Raw genomic sequence first — 16,035 nt, forward strand, 5'->3', positions numbered from 1 at the left:
TTTCAGACTGATAGGTTTAACGTTATCTCCGTTATTAGAACCAAACGACAGCCGTTGCTGTTTTGGAGCTGAAGGACCAGCGTTCCAAAAGTAACGGAAGTAACTGATGTCTTGTTTGAAAATGTACTCAAGTATTTGATTACTCAAACAGCAAACTAACGCGTTAGGTTACTCGTTACTGCAAAAACTAATCAAAGTACTTTGTAACGCGTTATACCCAACTTCGGTGGTATGCACGAGTTGTGTGAGAGTTTGTAAACAGATGTTTTGATATAGTTTTGCTGTTGTTAAACCTGGTCCAGAGTCAGTCAATAAATCAATATATTGATTCAATTTTGCTGGCATGTGAAAAAAATCATGTACAAGTTTTGTTTTTATTCTGGCAACACATAAATTAACAGACCAATCCTTAGGGAAAGTATAAAAAGTTTTTATAACAGATGCTTGCCAATGCATGCAGTACACTCAAATTTCTGAGTATGCAAAAATGATGCTCCTCATCTTTCTATTACTACAACAGGTGGTGGCAGATAATTACCCCTGATTTGTTGTCAAGAAACAATATTATTGTCCGCATAAAGCTGTGGTAAGCAAAGATACTGTGGGTCAGCCAGTAGAGCCAACGTGTTCTCATCCCAACTCGTGAAACACCGACACATTGTGGACCTAAACATCAAAATATGACGCGTTAGGTACCCTACTGCTTTGGTTTTAGATGCTAATAGATGACATCTAATTTGATGCTTGTAACATGCATTGTGTCTTTTCAAAATACATTTCTGCTTTCAAAGGAAATGTACAGTTTATGTATGTTACATGGATATAGTCTTTTTCAAAATAAACTTACAATGTAGGTAAAACACTTCATTTTTGCGTTTTTTTAAATTAAGTTTAGGCAACAAAAGTCCCTGGTTAACTTTAGAGAAAACATCATGGTTTGGCTTAAAATAAGGATGGGTCTTACTAACGTAATGTAACACCACATGACGTCATATGACATAGGTTATTACGCTAGCATGCTATACATACTAGCATACTACGTTGTTAATAAAATAACTCTGAACAGCTGAAATGAACAGTGACATGTCAAAGTATCCTTGGGCAAGATACTGAACCCCAGATTGCTCCTGGCTGTGCCATCAGTGTGTAAGAGCATGTAAATGGTTAACTGAGTAGGAGTTGGCGCCGTGTAGGTAGCCTCGGCCACCAGTGTATGAATGTGTGAGTGAATGCACTACATGAATGTGACAAGTAGTGTAAAAGCATTTTGAGTGGTATGAGGACTAGAGAGGTACTATACAAGTGCAAGTCCATTTACCATTCACCATCCATTTAATGTATGTCCAAAATCTCTCCCCATTTGCTACCGCCCGAACTACATTTACTTTCTGCCATTTTATTTCCATGTCCAAATTTTGTTGAAAGGACATGCACTACTATTTGTGAAAAATCCCATAATGCAATGCTTGTCCTTGGCTCCTGATGTAACAGACATGTAAATTACAGTTATGCAACACTGCACCTGTCAGTGGTGACACAAAATGATAATGATGCATAAGTGTCCAAATCTCAGTTTTCCATTCACTAAGTAACTTAGTGACTCCTGTATGAATAACGAACCAATTTCACAGACCCAGCTTTATTCGGACACTGTTACATATTCAGGAATAATCGTGAAAGCAAGACAAGGTTTTTTCCCAACTTCCTGTAGAATTGACAAGCAAACACTCTATAGCATCAAATATTGTACCTTGATGGCTTGTGCTGTGGTTGTGGAGCTGCTCATCACCATGCTGGTTGTTTTTATGCCCACATGGATGCATCAGATTACAGACATCTGGTTATTTATGGATGGGCAGCTGAACATGCAAATCTCAGTGTTGTGAAGTAAAGTTAACTGATCACGCTGCCTCTCTCCAGCTCTGTGAAGACTGCAGTGTGTTATTCATGAGCAGACATCATCTCCGATACAACTCCTGACATCACTCGCTGTCTCCTTTTGTGTTTCTCTCTCTGTCTTGTGCTTTGTGACACATCTCCTCAGGGTGAAGCATCCCAATATTCTCCAACTGGTGGACGTCTTCGAGACCAAAAAAGAGTACTTCCTCTTCCTTGAACTGTGAGTTCAGATGTCTGATGAGCTGGGGGAAAAGGCTCTCTGCCTGTCTTTGCGGTAGCTCGGGCCTGCTGAACTGTATATGTTGATTATAGACTCGTGGGGAATGAGCTGTTGTAGCCTGAGGCCCTGTAGATATGAGAACAGCTCTGAACTCCACTCATTTGGTATTCAGATATGATTGCCTGCTAGCTGCTCCATTCTCATCAGCATGTGTTCTTGGGGAATTTGATGCATTTCCATGGGTATACTAAATGCTAGATACTCGTCTTGTCCTTCGAGGACACTTGATTTGTGGGTTTAGGAATTCTGATGAGAAAGAAAATGATGAAACACAAGAGAAATGTCTGTGGGGAAATTATTAAAACCATTTCTTTTTGACAGGTGGGGTGTGTTGAGTAATCTTGACAAAAAAAACCCAGTTGTTCTTGGAATAATTAATATTTCACTATAAATATGCAATGTAAAATTACAATTAGATGTCTCTATATCACCAGATCTCTTTATTTCTTGCCTTTGCCTGGGTAGCTGTAGCAGTAGAAAGCAGATGAAAACATGGGAAGAGAGTGGGGGATGACAGAAAGGTTCCCAGTGAGATTTAAACTGATAACATTTCAGTGCAAATCTTCATATGCTGAGACATGTTACTCATCATGGACCTTCCTCTTCCACAGTGCAACAGGCAGAGAGGTATTTGACTGGATCCTGGACCAAGGCTACTACTCAGAGCGGGACACCAGCAACGTGGTGCGCCAGGTGTTGGAGGCTGTCGCGTACCTCCACTCCCTGCATATCGTTCACAGAAACCTCAAGGTAACAAGCTACAGTAGTGCAGGACTTGTACGCAGAAGTAAACAAGACATTTCACTCTTAAAGATACAGTTGGTAAATTTTATAATAATAACTTTTCGTCAAAATTGCTGAAACTTTTACTATATTCTGAAAGAAGTACGTGAGACAATTAAATTTAGTCCAGTTCTAGTAGATAGTTAGAAATGTCTTTCCACCTGAAAACCACCAAAACCCATCCTACTGTTCTGCAGTAGAATCCACAAGACTCTGCTCTATGAAATTAATTTCACTTCAACCAAACAACCTGCCTGTAGTACACACAGCCGATTGTCTAGATCAACGGAGCAGTGCTGGTGTCACACTGTGATGGCTGCGTAAAGTGTGCTGTTGTCAGCTGACAGATCTCTTACTAGCTGGACCAAAATTTCACTTTTTCAATGTCATGAGTTTGGCATTTTTATTAAACAGTGTGTTTCATCTGATTATACTGCAAGGAATTATTGTCTGAAGGGTTATTAATTTAAGATCATAAACTGGCAGATAATGATGGCTCACACAGCGCTTCCAGTAAAGTTCGGACAGAAGAGTTACGTTATGTTATTTTTAGCCATGATGTATCTGAGCTCATTTTCATTTTTATGGATGGCGATGTCAGCCTGTCTGTCAGTCCACTTTGGTCCAGACTTTAATATCTCAACAACTATTGGATGGATTGCTATGGAATTTTACACAGACATACATGGTCCCTAGAGAATGAATCTGACTTTAGTGATCTCTTGACTTTTCCACTAATAACAGAAATAAGAACAAAATAGTGTTTCTTCAAAAATCCTAATTTATTCGTAGATCATTATCACTACTTATGTTGTTGTAATATGAAGAATAAAGAAGCAATTATTTTGTTCCCATTGCAATTATTATGGCGAGTGAAACAGTGTAATCCAACTGAATGAAAAATTAGTTGAGAAATAAAAGAAATAAAACATAAAGGGACTCGTAAACATTTTTAATTTTAGTTTTACTGTATGCCACTGAAGAGGTTTTGAAAGCACAGATGGCTATTGCGTGCATCATTGTGATGAATAAAGTGACATAACATTGCTTACTATTACATATGGAAAACATAATGACCGTAGGATATTCAACATGTCCAGTTTTAAAAGAGACATAGTCCTGCTGCTGAATTCTGAATTCATTTGAAACTCTGCACATAACAGACAACACTTAGTTTGCTCTGAGGAAAGCACTCTACAATTCATAAACTGTTAGTGAGTTATATCGCGTGGAGCTTGATAGTAGTAGTGTAGAGGCACGGTTGGATTACTGAACAGGCCTAGGGGCCCACAGTGTCACAGGGCCCCCTGGACTTCACTTCACTCAGGAAGAGACTCAAAATGATCACAAAGAGAATCAAACCACAAAAAGATGCATAATGACTACAAATAGAAGCTGAATACCCGTGTGCAGGAGAGGCAGCAGGGCCCTTTGTATATCTTTGCCCAGGGGCCCTTTGTCTCATAATTCACACATGTGTAGAAGTAGTAAATGTTATTGGCCATGACTGTCACAACCTCTAACACAACTACCTGTAATATAGGATAATATTTTCTTTATAATCCCCAAATTCAAGTGTGCCACATGGTGCACCAGGGGAGCTTGCCAAAAGTACGCTTGGCACATCCCCAGCACACTGGGCAGGACACGCCTGACTGTGATCTGCACTGCCACGTCACAGGGTTCACGCAGATATAACCCTCAGTACAGATTTAAGATGACAAACTAGTGTTGGAGGAAAAGGTCATTGTCATATGATTACTATTAATGGCAAAAACTGTATTAGCCTCTCCACCTTGCTGCTGAGGGATGGGATGGGACTGTAAGCTTACATGAAAACTAATGCATTAATTGTCAGACTTGTTTGAAGTATTTCGTTTTTGTCCAATCACTTTACAATGACAAAATTACACTGAATGTCTCTCGTTTTATTTCTTTTATTCTTCAGTGGATAATTAAACTTTTAGATGTCTTCAGTCTTCTCATTATATTTCTGTCAGAAAATGACCTCACAACTGAAATTCAACCTCCTAAACGGTCACCAGATGATTAACTCTGAAAATCAAAGACCGTAATTATGAATATTACATTAAGTGCTCTCATTGTAATATGCTACTTTATAGTTGGAGAACTTGGTTTACTACAACCGCCTGAAGCACTCTAAAATAGTCATCAGTGACTTCCATCTTGCCAAGCTGGAGAACGGACTAATCAAAGACCCCTGTGGGACGCCAGAGTACCTGGGTGAGAACAGAAATTTACTAAGTGGCAAATAAGACATTGTGGAGAATAGGATGTGGCAGCTTGTTGTGGCTTTCAGACTCACAGAGATTTTGATGATGTTTTTCTGTACTCGTGTGCAGCTCCAGAGGTGGTTGGCAGACAGCGATATGGCCGGCCTGTGGACTGCTGGGCAACAGGGGTCATCATGTACATACTGTAAGTTGTGACATAAAACATACAGAGAGAAGATCATTATTCTAAACATAAGATAAGGTTGTTTTTCCTAATGCTCTGCATCACTGGCTCCCAACTGGTGGGTCTCTGTCTAAAAGTGGGACTCAAGTGACTTGCAAATGTGTCAAGTTTGTATAAAACACACTTTATTTTTAAGTACAGTGAATTTCTGGCACAGAGCTTTCATTTTAAAGTGCTGTCTCCTGTTGTAGAGTGAATGAATAACAGACAGCTACTTGGCAGACACAGCAAACTAGCTCGACAACATGGCCAACACAAGTATGACGCTGGATGTATTTAACTGTGTGGATCTTGAACTAATGACCGAGGAGAAATTTTGGACCCCACGGCTGGACCAGTTGGGAACCACTGTGCTACATGTTATTTAAAGTCACTTGGTGGCTTCAGACTGATAGCTGATATTGGTAAAGACTGTACATTACATAGTAGGCCTTGTTTAAATATGTAGATTTTTTTGACTCCTGATGTTCTTTTTTCCTTTGCTACCTAAGGCTGTCAGGCAACCCTCCTTTCTACGATGAAACTGACGACGATGATTATGAAAACCATGACAAGAACCTTTTCCGAAAGATCCTGGCAGGCGATTATGAGTTTGACTCTCCATACTGGGATGAAATCTCCGATTCAGGTAGCTTTAAGGATAAAGTCAACACTGTGAATGAACACAATGACAGCTCGCTGGGTAAACATTTCAAAATCAAAGGAGTTCCTCCTTTCTTACCCGTAGAGTGGCCTCACACATCATATTTATATCCATCAGGAGAACAAACCCTTTTTTTGTTGAGTTTCTTCTGTGTGATTTTTCTCTGACAGCCAAGAGTCTGGTTGCTCGTCTGATGGAGGTGGATCAAGACCAGAGACTGACAGCCCAGGAGGCTATAAACCATGAATGGTGAGCCATGGAGCTTTGATATATTGTGCAGACTATTTAAACCAGAGCAGTGTGATCAGACTGTATTCATGTGATCAAACCAACTGCAAAAGGGCAGACTTTAACTCTTGCTTGATATGTCTCTTAAAATCATGTTTACATGCACAAAAAAATAAAGTTTTTGCCCTTATTCTGAAAAGACAAACTTCCTACCAAGCTGTTCACATGGCTAATAAAAATGAATATTCCACCAACGCAGCCCTGCATCTTGATTCAGTTGGGCGGGGATGGTCACCTCTTGGCAATGCCACTGTTAAAAAGACACGTGTTAATCACTTTCTCAGTTTGACTGTTGGCACTGCCTAGGTGCTACTGACAGAGGCACTTCCAGCAAACTGTACATTTTGAACATGCATTGTTTCTCACAGGGACAAAAACTAAGAGGAAAAAGGCCCACGCTGAAAAATAATCAGAATAATCCTTAAAGGTTAAACAGTTCCTGCAGAAGTTTGCCAGTCAATAAAATGAACAACAAATTGAGCAATATTGTGTGCAGCAGCCTGTGGCACCCAAAGATAGGGGAAGCATAAAGCTCTGTTGTGAAGTTGTATTTTTCCCATTTCCTACAACAGGATCTCTGGCGGTGCAGCTTCAGATAAGAACATCAAGGAAAATGTGTGTGCACAAATAGAGAAGAACTTTGCCAGAGCTAAATGGAAGGTAAGCCCTTTTGTTCTCTCTTCCAGGAAGGTCTTCTTCACAACGTTGAACAGCAGTTGTCCTTGAACGTGGAAGTATACTAGTGCAGTGTTGCATAACAGTTAAGGCAGTTCAATAAGAGTTGATGTTCCCTGAGCAAGTTTTCAGGTTACAGCACCTGTTTGACTTCAGTCTGTTCTTTCTCCTCCTACAGAAAGCTGTGCGGGTCACCACCATCATGAAGAGACTGAGAGCACCTGAGCAGAAGGACTCGAGGGCAACCAGCCCCGCAGACGCCACAGCTCCCCAGGCTGCCACCGACCCCTCTGCACCCTCATCTGCCGCAACACCCGAGGAAGTGCCCGCTGCCGTCACAGAGCTCCCTGCTGGGGCGGAGATAAGCCAACCGGCGCCGGAGGCTGGAGCTGGGGCAGCAGCCTTGGTTGCGGAGCCACAGCAGCCGAGCCCTGCCCCGCAGGAGGCAGAGCCTACATCGCGTTGTAACGGAGAAGCTTCAGCTGCTCTCCATGCAGCCACTGAGGCCGGGGACGAGCAGGGTTAGACCCCACCACCCCTCCCCGTGTGACCTCTGCAGTCCCCACCAACTCCTGCACACTGTACATTAGCTGCTAGCATGGTGACACTGACTCTGCTTCTCTCTCACTTGCAGCATTAGTATCATCTCATGGAGGCTGTGTGCTACCTTTCCTGAGTGCTGCGTTGCATTGGCTTTCTTTTTACATGTATTGTGTCTTTTTTCACTGACCCTCCGGCATTTTGTGTCAGATTATAGAAACCAAGTCTATCTCTGCACACTTGAGTTTTAGGGGCAAAAACAGATTTGCTGTCAAGCTGTGGCTTACAGCTAAAGTCATCTTTCTTAGTCTTCTCTTCGCGATAAGAGAATATAGGAAGACATAATTGTGCTGAAAATGGCTTTGATTCCGTTTTAATGAGCTGACTTGGGAAACTTCTCTCTGCCACTCTTGCAATTAAAAGTATTTGTTCTTAGAATCAGTAGAAAAGTTTTGCTTCTGAAATTTTGACCTTGTACCGTGATACTCAGTAAGTGCTGGTTCTCGCACATGGAGATGATCACATATTCCTGCCACAGGGGAAATATGGTCCTTATCTGTTCTTGTCTACACTAACCAGTTATTGTACGTCAAACAATGCTGAGATTGGTGACTGGGAGTTATTACGCCCAGTACTGTGTTTTGAACTTGGCAGCTTCACACATAAGCACACACACCGACACTATGTTCCTTTGCTAACTTCCTGCTCAGGAAAGAACCTCATAGCTGTAAGTGTAAAGATTCTGTATATAGAGACCTTTGTAGAAGTAGCCAAAACAGCATGCATTCTCACTTTTTGCTGTTCATTTTACATTTACAGCCACTTGGTGGATAAAGACGCGCTGCCGCCAAACTTCGTATTATCACAGGCCACAGCACTCTTGCCTCTTGCCATAAGCCACGCCGAGGCTAATGTTCTTTTCAAAAGCACACGAGACATTATGCTGTCTAGTACCACCCTTCATTTAGCACCCCTGCTGTCAGTGTAAGTTGTATGAAAACAGTCTTCATCACATAGCGGTTCTATGCATCCAAATTAATTTGTAGCTTTTCTTTTTTAGAAACTTCATGACATTTTTATTCATTGCGTTTTATTTATTGATTTACTCATTTATTTTTGCTGTATATCGGTCTACTTGTATCTGCTCTGGTTCAATGTCCTTTCTGTTAGGATATCGACTCAAAATGCCACATATGTCTTAATATTTGGTTGTAATTGTAAAACAAAATGTGCATTAACTGACCACATGCAGCTTTCAAGGGAAGATATGCTTTATTTTGACTTTGTGGTAACTAGGGTCATCTTCAACAATTCAGCTTTGTTGACCTGTATTGAACTGAAAAATGTATAAAGCATATATCTGACATTTCTTAACTTATTTATTTATTTATTTATATTTTTTATTGCCGTATCTCTTTGCTTTCTGTTTTGTTGCTGTTTTTTAATGTGTTTATTCCATAGATTTTCCTCCTTATACTTGATAAACAGTAATAACAATCTTTCCTTTCCTGTCACTGGTCCCCTCGAGCATTAATAATGAGCTACAGACAGAGTTCTCTGTAATCACTCTAGAGGAAATCGAGCAATATTCGAACGGCTGCAGAAACTGTGATTCCTGGTGTCCTTTCGATAAAGTCCATGTCCCTGTAAGTAGAAGTCTATAGTCCTCGCCAGCTGTCAGGCCCATCAGGGCTGCTCAACAAACACACGGCTGCTGTCAGATAAGTGTGTGTGTGTGTGTGTGTGTGTGTGTGTATGTGTGTGTGTTGGGGGAAGGGTGAATACATCATATTTGCTCTTCTGGCCTGTGAGTCCCCACACGACTGCCTGTGCTACTGAATCTCGAGTTTTCATCCCCTGGTCACATAAAGCAACCCTGTGTCTTAGAAATTACATTTATATGTCACTAAACTGCTTAATTAATTATGTTAAATGGTAGTAAGTCACAACAAGTGGATGCTGTATTGTAAGATTGCCTATTTTGATGGAAAACAACTTTCAGTGAACACTTTGCTGATATGTAAATCATCAAAGGTTATGATGTTGTAACCCTAGTTCTATTAGCACAGTCGCAGCCCTCCACCAGACACTACTGGTAATACTGTAATCCAATCGCGAGCACACTTTCATCCACTGAAATTTGCAGAAACGTAGCTGGCCAATAGGGACGTGCCTACCTGAATGTGTGCGGAGCCCACAGTATATATAGGAGCCACTATCCTACACCCTCCTCAGCGAGCAGCATAGGAGACTACATAGACAACAGTTACAATGTTGTAACTTTTGTTCTATCTCACGCATGCCCCACCCTCTATGGGTACATTTGGTTGCGACATAACATTGACCCACCCAGCCACACTGATACCGACCAGCTAAAGGTTAGCCGCCTACTTCTTTGTAACCTAGGCCACCTCAGTGAGGAAGTAGAGAGCCCCAGCCAACTCAGGTGGTAAACAACCAAGGTGATTGGAGCCATTGGCCCAGCCTTGCAGAGGTCGACAGACAGTGAGCAGTCGCTGTAACTGAAGAGTTAAAAGGAAAGCAGATACTCTTCCTATGTATACTGGGGGCTTGGCACATATTCAAGTGGGCATGTCCTGATTGGCTGGATACATTTATGCAAATTTCAGTGGGCAGATGTGTGCTTGGGATTGGAGGACAATATTTCCAATAGAGTTCAGTAGAGGGCGGAGCATTTTAGCGAATTGCCAGATACGTTTATGAGCAACATTTCCTCATAATGTTGATAGAAACCATAATTAGTTGTATATAAACTTAATTTCTAGGAGACGGGGCTGCATAAAGACAGCAGCCACATTGTCGATGCGATTATTAGATGATGAAATAAAAGTATAATATGTTATGGCTCGTGCACGGCCACTTTGTCTGACTCTTCCCAATCTGTTGTCAAGAGTTAACTGTGAACACCTGTGAATTTATATGAAAATGTGCATTTCCGATAAAAAAAAAAGGGGCTTTGGAGAAAACTGATTTATAATCCGTAGAATCTCAAGTTTGACTTTGTTGTCACAGAGTCTTTTATTTGTACATGTTTCTCCTTTTAATTTGTGCTAAGGTAGATTGGTAGACACACCAATCATTCAGATTATACCACTATATCATTTCTTACATTGTTTAAGATGAATATTTTAATGAGAGGCTTAAACATATTATCAGAGATTTTTATGTGAATAAATTATTTCATGTAGTTCGTTCTCTTTGTTTAGATGGCAAATAAATACTGTTTGAAACACTGTTACACAGTTTAAAGCAATGCTTTTTTCCAATACATTTCTCACTGTATTTAGTATTCCATGTCTGTTCATTTTGCCATGCACTTACAGGTGTATTTGTAGATGTGATGTTTGCCAGGACCAGTGGTCACCTGTAGGTCCTGTCTTGCATTTGTGAGCTCTGTACCGTTCTTCTTGACTGAGTTGATGACTTTGATGGTAATAAAATTCGAATTCATCTGTAATCCTCATCATTTTCTCTTCTTCATAGACAGTCTGTGGACAGAGGGCGTGTAGCGTCCTTCAAAAAATGATGGCTCTATTGACGATCGCCAGGATTATTTAGAGAAAATGTGGGAAACAGCCTGCGTCATCACACTCTGCTTTCCCCCTAACCCGGAGGAGAGCATCTGTGTTGCACGCTCTCAATTAGCACAAGCTTAGCAACCATCCTGGTGGGGTGTGAACTCGTGTTTGAAAAATCCCAGCAGTGCCATTTGGTGACACTTTCCAAGACACTTGAATTGCGTCTTGTTGGAATACTAAAGCAGAGAGCTCACTTTCTGGGCTCTCTGGGGGTTTCAATAGGCTCTCCTCCTGGGAGATATTCTCTTTTTTATGCCTATTGTACAATGGTATGCAGCCATCCATACACTCATCGGGGCTCAGGGGGATCTTAACTTTGTTGCTGGATGACTTCATTAAGAATGGTAGGGTTGGAGGAGTGTCAGTTTCCTGTTTCTCTCAACCAGCAATCCAGAGATGAAAGGCTACTGATCAGAGCCTGTCCTTGCCGGGAGGAAAAGAGAGTTTTACAAAATATCACATCCTCCTGGCAAAAGCAAACTCACACACTAACTGAACTAAAATAGACACATTGTGGACTGAGTTATGTAGTGCAATCGATACAGAAATACTTGAGCAACAGCAAGCAAGAATGGATCTACTTACACATCTCATTGAGTTTAACACAGCTCTGCTTGTAATATGTGTTTCCATACACTTCTATTGATGTTTCTAACCCAATCAGACATCAGATGCAGAGTGATGACAATGTTCCAGGAGAAGAATTATGACAGTGATGAATGGATGTAGTGTGTGTGGCATTGATTAATTGGCGATGTAGCAATCAGTCACAGCAATTCCCCTCATCAGTTTACTGCCTCAGCTGACTGCCTGCCTGCAGAAAACACATGCCTTTAATGTTGCAGTTTCTTCAGTAATTAACTGTGATCAATGTCAGTGTAAGCGGCTGTGAGCTTCACCAATATTGAAACCTGTCAGAAAATCCAGAAGCATCAATAATGAAATCAGCCTACAGTAATTAAGTTTTGTATTTTAAGACAGGTTGGTTTATAGAAGGTCAGTGACAGGAGACATGATATGCATTAGAATGCTGGAAAATGGTTTTTACATACAGTGTAATTATAGTAAACTGTGGAAATGAAACATTTCCCAAACACAAAACAAAACCTTTTAGTATTTGATAGTTGACTGCAACACCTAGGTCCAGTGTAAAGTAATGAATTACAATAACTCAAGTATTGTACTTTGTGGTATAATGTATCAAAGTAATAATACTTTGAACAGTTTCTTAAGTATTTTTTGGGCGTATCTGTACTTTACTTTAATTTTTAACGCATACTTTTACTCCAGTACATTTTCTCTAAGCATCTTTTTTACTACAAAATAGGGAAGTTAGACAGGAGTAAGGGAGAGACAGACAAATGAAGAAATGGGAGGGGAGGAAAAACTGGATTTTGTTCTTTAAACCAGTACAGTATGAGTCAGTCACTGTAAGACTTTACTCAAGAAATATTCTGATAAATGACTTTAAATTTCACCGAAATCATTTTAAGGTAAGAAATCTGTACTTTTATTCAAGTATGGCTTTCAGGTACTTCATCCACCACTGAGTACACTTTTAAGGTTCGTGAACATGAGTATGTATATCCATCCATCAATCCATCCATCCATCCATTTTCGTAACCGCTTATCCTCTTGGGGGTCGTGGGGGGGCTGGAGCCTATCCCAGCTGAGATTGGGCGAGAGGCGGGATACACCCTGGACAGGTCGCCAGACTATCACAGGGCTGACACAAAAGGCCCGTTTCCACTGAAGAAGTTCCTGGTACTATCTGGGGGGCAGGAACTACTACAGGAACGTCCTCTCACTCGGCCCTCTCAATCGCCGTGTCTCCACTGAGAGAGCGGAGTAGGAGGAAGGTTCCTGTAAAGTTACTGGGCTCTGTATGTGACGTAATCGTTGCCTGACCATTTTGACTGGGGCGACGTAGGGCCGTAGGGACACGACCATTTTGACTGGGGCGACGTAGGGCCGTAGGGACACCGTTAGGCGTTAGCGGTGTCTGTAATAACTCCGGTCACGGTCCGTGAAAAAAATATTTTTTCCAGTCTGTAATAACTCCGGTCACGGTCCGTGAAAAAAATATTTTTTCCAGCGGATGTCTTAGTTACAATATGATTGAACTAACTGGAGTAGCTTCATGTCGTATCCGACAACCGGAGGCTTTTAACAGATGACGTCCTGATGTTAGCTTTGCTGCTGCTGTTAGCTGTCCCTGTCAGCTGATGCTTTCTAGACATCGTGATTTCCCAAAACTGAATAAATACCACACATAGCAACACAAAACTGCTTTGCTAGTTCAATCATGTTGTAACTAACATATCCACTGGAAAAAATATTTTTTTCATGGACCGTTTATTGAGTTATTACAGACACTGCTAACAGCTAACGGTTAGCCCAGCGAATCTACAATAACCATGTCATTAATTACAAAACGTCACATCCCGCCTTGAGTATATCCAATCAGCACCAAGTAATCCCCAAGCCCCAGCCAGGAGTTTCTCGGGGGCTGTTCTGAGTACCTACTCCGAGGCAGGGACTTGTTTAGCCCCTGTAAAAGTTCCGGAACTCTGTCCTTCAGGGGTGGTTCCTGCGGTGGAGACACGCACCAACGGCCCCGGCCCCGTAAAATTACCCCTAAGTTCCTGCGGTGGAAACGGGCCTAAAGAGACAGACAACCATTCACACTCACATTCACACCTACGGCCAATTTAGAGTCACCAACCTAACCTGCATGTCTTTGGACTGTGGGAGGAAGCTGGAGTACCCAGAGAAAACCCACGACACAAAGAGAATTTGTAAGCTCCGCACAGAAGGGCTGCCTCCTGGGATCAAACCAGGAACCCTCTTGCTGCAAGGCGACAGTGCTAACCACCACACCACCGTGCTGCCCCATGAGTATGTCCATTTTATGCAATTTTATATTTCTACTGTGCTACAATTCAGGGGAAATACTTTACTTTTTACTCTACGACATATATTATTTACAGGTTAGTGCTTAGATCAAGATTTTACATACACATTTGAATACAAAACAAGCAAACAAAAAACCCAAGCCATTGTTGAAGTTGAAATCAGTTTCAATGTTTTTGGTTTGTGGCAACGTACAAAACATTTTGAGGCCACTTCTTACGTTTTAGATGAGTTGTTACCAGCTCCACCAATGAGAGATTTCCCCTCTAAACTGCTCAGATAGTTTCCTCTATACAACTGCTCAAAGAGACCCAGAGAGTTAAAATTATTATGAAAATTTCTGTCGGAAGATTAAAGAAAAGTCCAAAATCATCTCATGACCGCCATACTTATTTTGAGACCCTTTGGGGGGGGGCCTGAACCTTAGGTCGGCAACTACTGTAAAGAAGTAAAAAATAGTTTGTTAGTTAAAACAGTAAAATATTACTACTCAGTATAAAACTAATAATGGCTTATTAAACGACACATCACTCACAGGAGTATTTAAAGGTTTAGTGTGTTGGATTTAGCAGCACGTAGCCTTGAGGTTAACTTAACCTTCTCCTGTGTGCCAAGCATGTAGGAGAACTATGGTGGCCGACGCCAAAATAGGAATGGTCCCAGAGCCTGTTTGATCTGTCCATTCTGAGCTAAACAACACAGTGGAGTCTATGTAAGAGGACCTGCTCTGTATGTAGATATAAATGGCTCATTCGCAGGTAACAAAAAAACAACATTTCTTATTTTCAGGCGATTAATAACTAATGAAAACATAGTCTTTATGTTATATTCCATTTCTGCCAAAATATCCTCCTAAATTCTACACACTGGACCTTCAATGCAGTTCTATAATTGATTATTTTTACAATGTTATATATTTGTACTTTTATTTAACTAAACTAAAACATCTGAGTACTTCTTCCAGCACTAACTATTTCCATATATTAACACATTATAATAAATTGTCTCAGCTTCATATTCGAGGGCCTATTTATTGTTCATGTTTGCAAATGGACGTTTTGTTTGCATAGTAATTCTCAGCAGAATAGACTGACTATTGCACATATGAGCAGTCCAGTATACACATCCTGCCATCTGCTGGTTGACACTGTGTAATGCAGCTCTGAACAGGACTCCTGTTGTGACCGCATGGAGGCGACAGAGAGCAGTGTTGCTGCCTCTCCCCTCTGCTTCTCTAAAGAAGGCGCCCGTGGTTGACAGTGGCTGTTTCACACTCTGAGTCTCATCTACATTTAGTTACTGCACGAGAAAGTCTGACAACATGAGAACTGGGAGCTCATCAAGGTCAGAATATGATGTGATGCATCACTCAAAGAGCTAAACTCTGTAACCTAGTTTGTGACAAATCCTAGGTTCCTAGGCATTAAATTAATGTCAGTTCATCATGTCTGCAAAGGACTGGGTGTACTATTTAAAAGCGGCCAGGTCTTCAGAAGGATGCCTGTAAGCCAGTTTCTAGGCATGCCAAACGTCTGCCTCTCACAGTCCAACTTTTGAGTGTCTCTGCTCCAACAATGCAGTAAGTGTCCGACAGCTCTCACTGTGAGAGACCAAACAGATGACCAGATAATGCCACGGCTGCCTCTGAGCCATCAAGCACCGGATTTGACTCAGTGATAACACAGAGCTGGATTCAACATCTGAAAAGTCACTTCAATGATGTCAGTGATGTTGTTGCTTGGCGTCATGTAATATGCCACTGTGGAGATAATACCCCACAGAAATACACCTCTGTTGTGTTGGGAAGAGTGGTGTACAGAAAGGTCTGATAAGATTCAGGTGGGTCAACCTTTGTTGAATTTCCAAAATGTGGATCAGCCTCTTGTTGTGGTGATGGTGCAGATATAACTTTAACATCCAACGGGAGGGAAGGCTGA

At 41.3% G+C, this 16,035-nt stretch overlaps 1 protein-coding gene across 1 annotated transcript in view; it reads left to right on the plus strand.

Moving 5' to 3' along the window:
• LOC126385881 (caM kinase-like vesicle-associated protein) overlaps positions 1–11,053 on the plus strand; it is a 52,376-nt gene extending 41,323 nt beyond the window's left edge. Inside the window, exons 4-11 of the mRNA XM_050037906.1 lie at positions 2,045–2,119; positions 2,791–2,929; positions 5,086–5,206; positions 5,326–5,401; positions 5,932–6,068; positions 6,254–6,332; positions 6,944–7,031; positions 7,225–11,053. Of these exons, the coding sequence (XP_049893863.1) occupies positions 2,045–2,119; positions 2,791–2,929; positions 5,086–5,206; positions 5,326–5,401; positions 5,932–6,068; positions 6,254–6,332; positions 6,944–7,031; positions 7,225–7,572 (1,063 nt within the window). The 3' untranslated portion in view covers positions 7,573–11,053. The remainder of the gene's footprint in view (positions 1–2,044; positions 2,120–2,790; positions 2,930–5,085; positions 5,207–5,325; positions 5,402–5,931; positions 6,069–6,253; positions 6,333–6,943; positions 7,032–7,224) is intronic.
• The last annotated feature ends 4,982 nt before the right edge of the window (positions 11,054–16,035 follow it).

The sequence above is a fragment of the Epinephelus moara genome, chromosome 24 (genome assembly GCF_006386435.1).
Source record: "Epinephelus moara isolate mb chromosome 24, YSFRI_EMoa_1.0, whole genome shotgun sequence".
NCBI lineage: Eukaryota > Metazoa > Chordata > Actinopteri > Perciformes > Serranidae > Epinephelus > Epinephelus moara.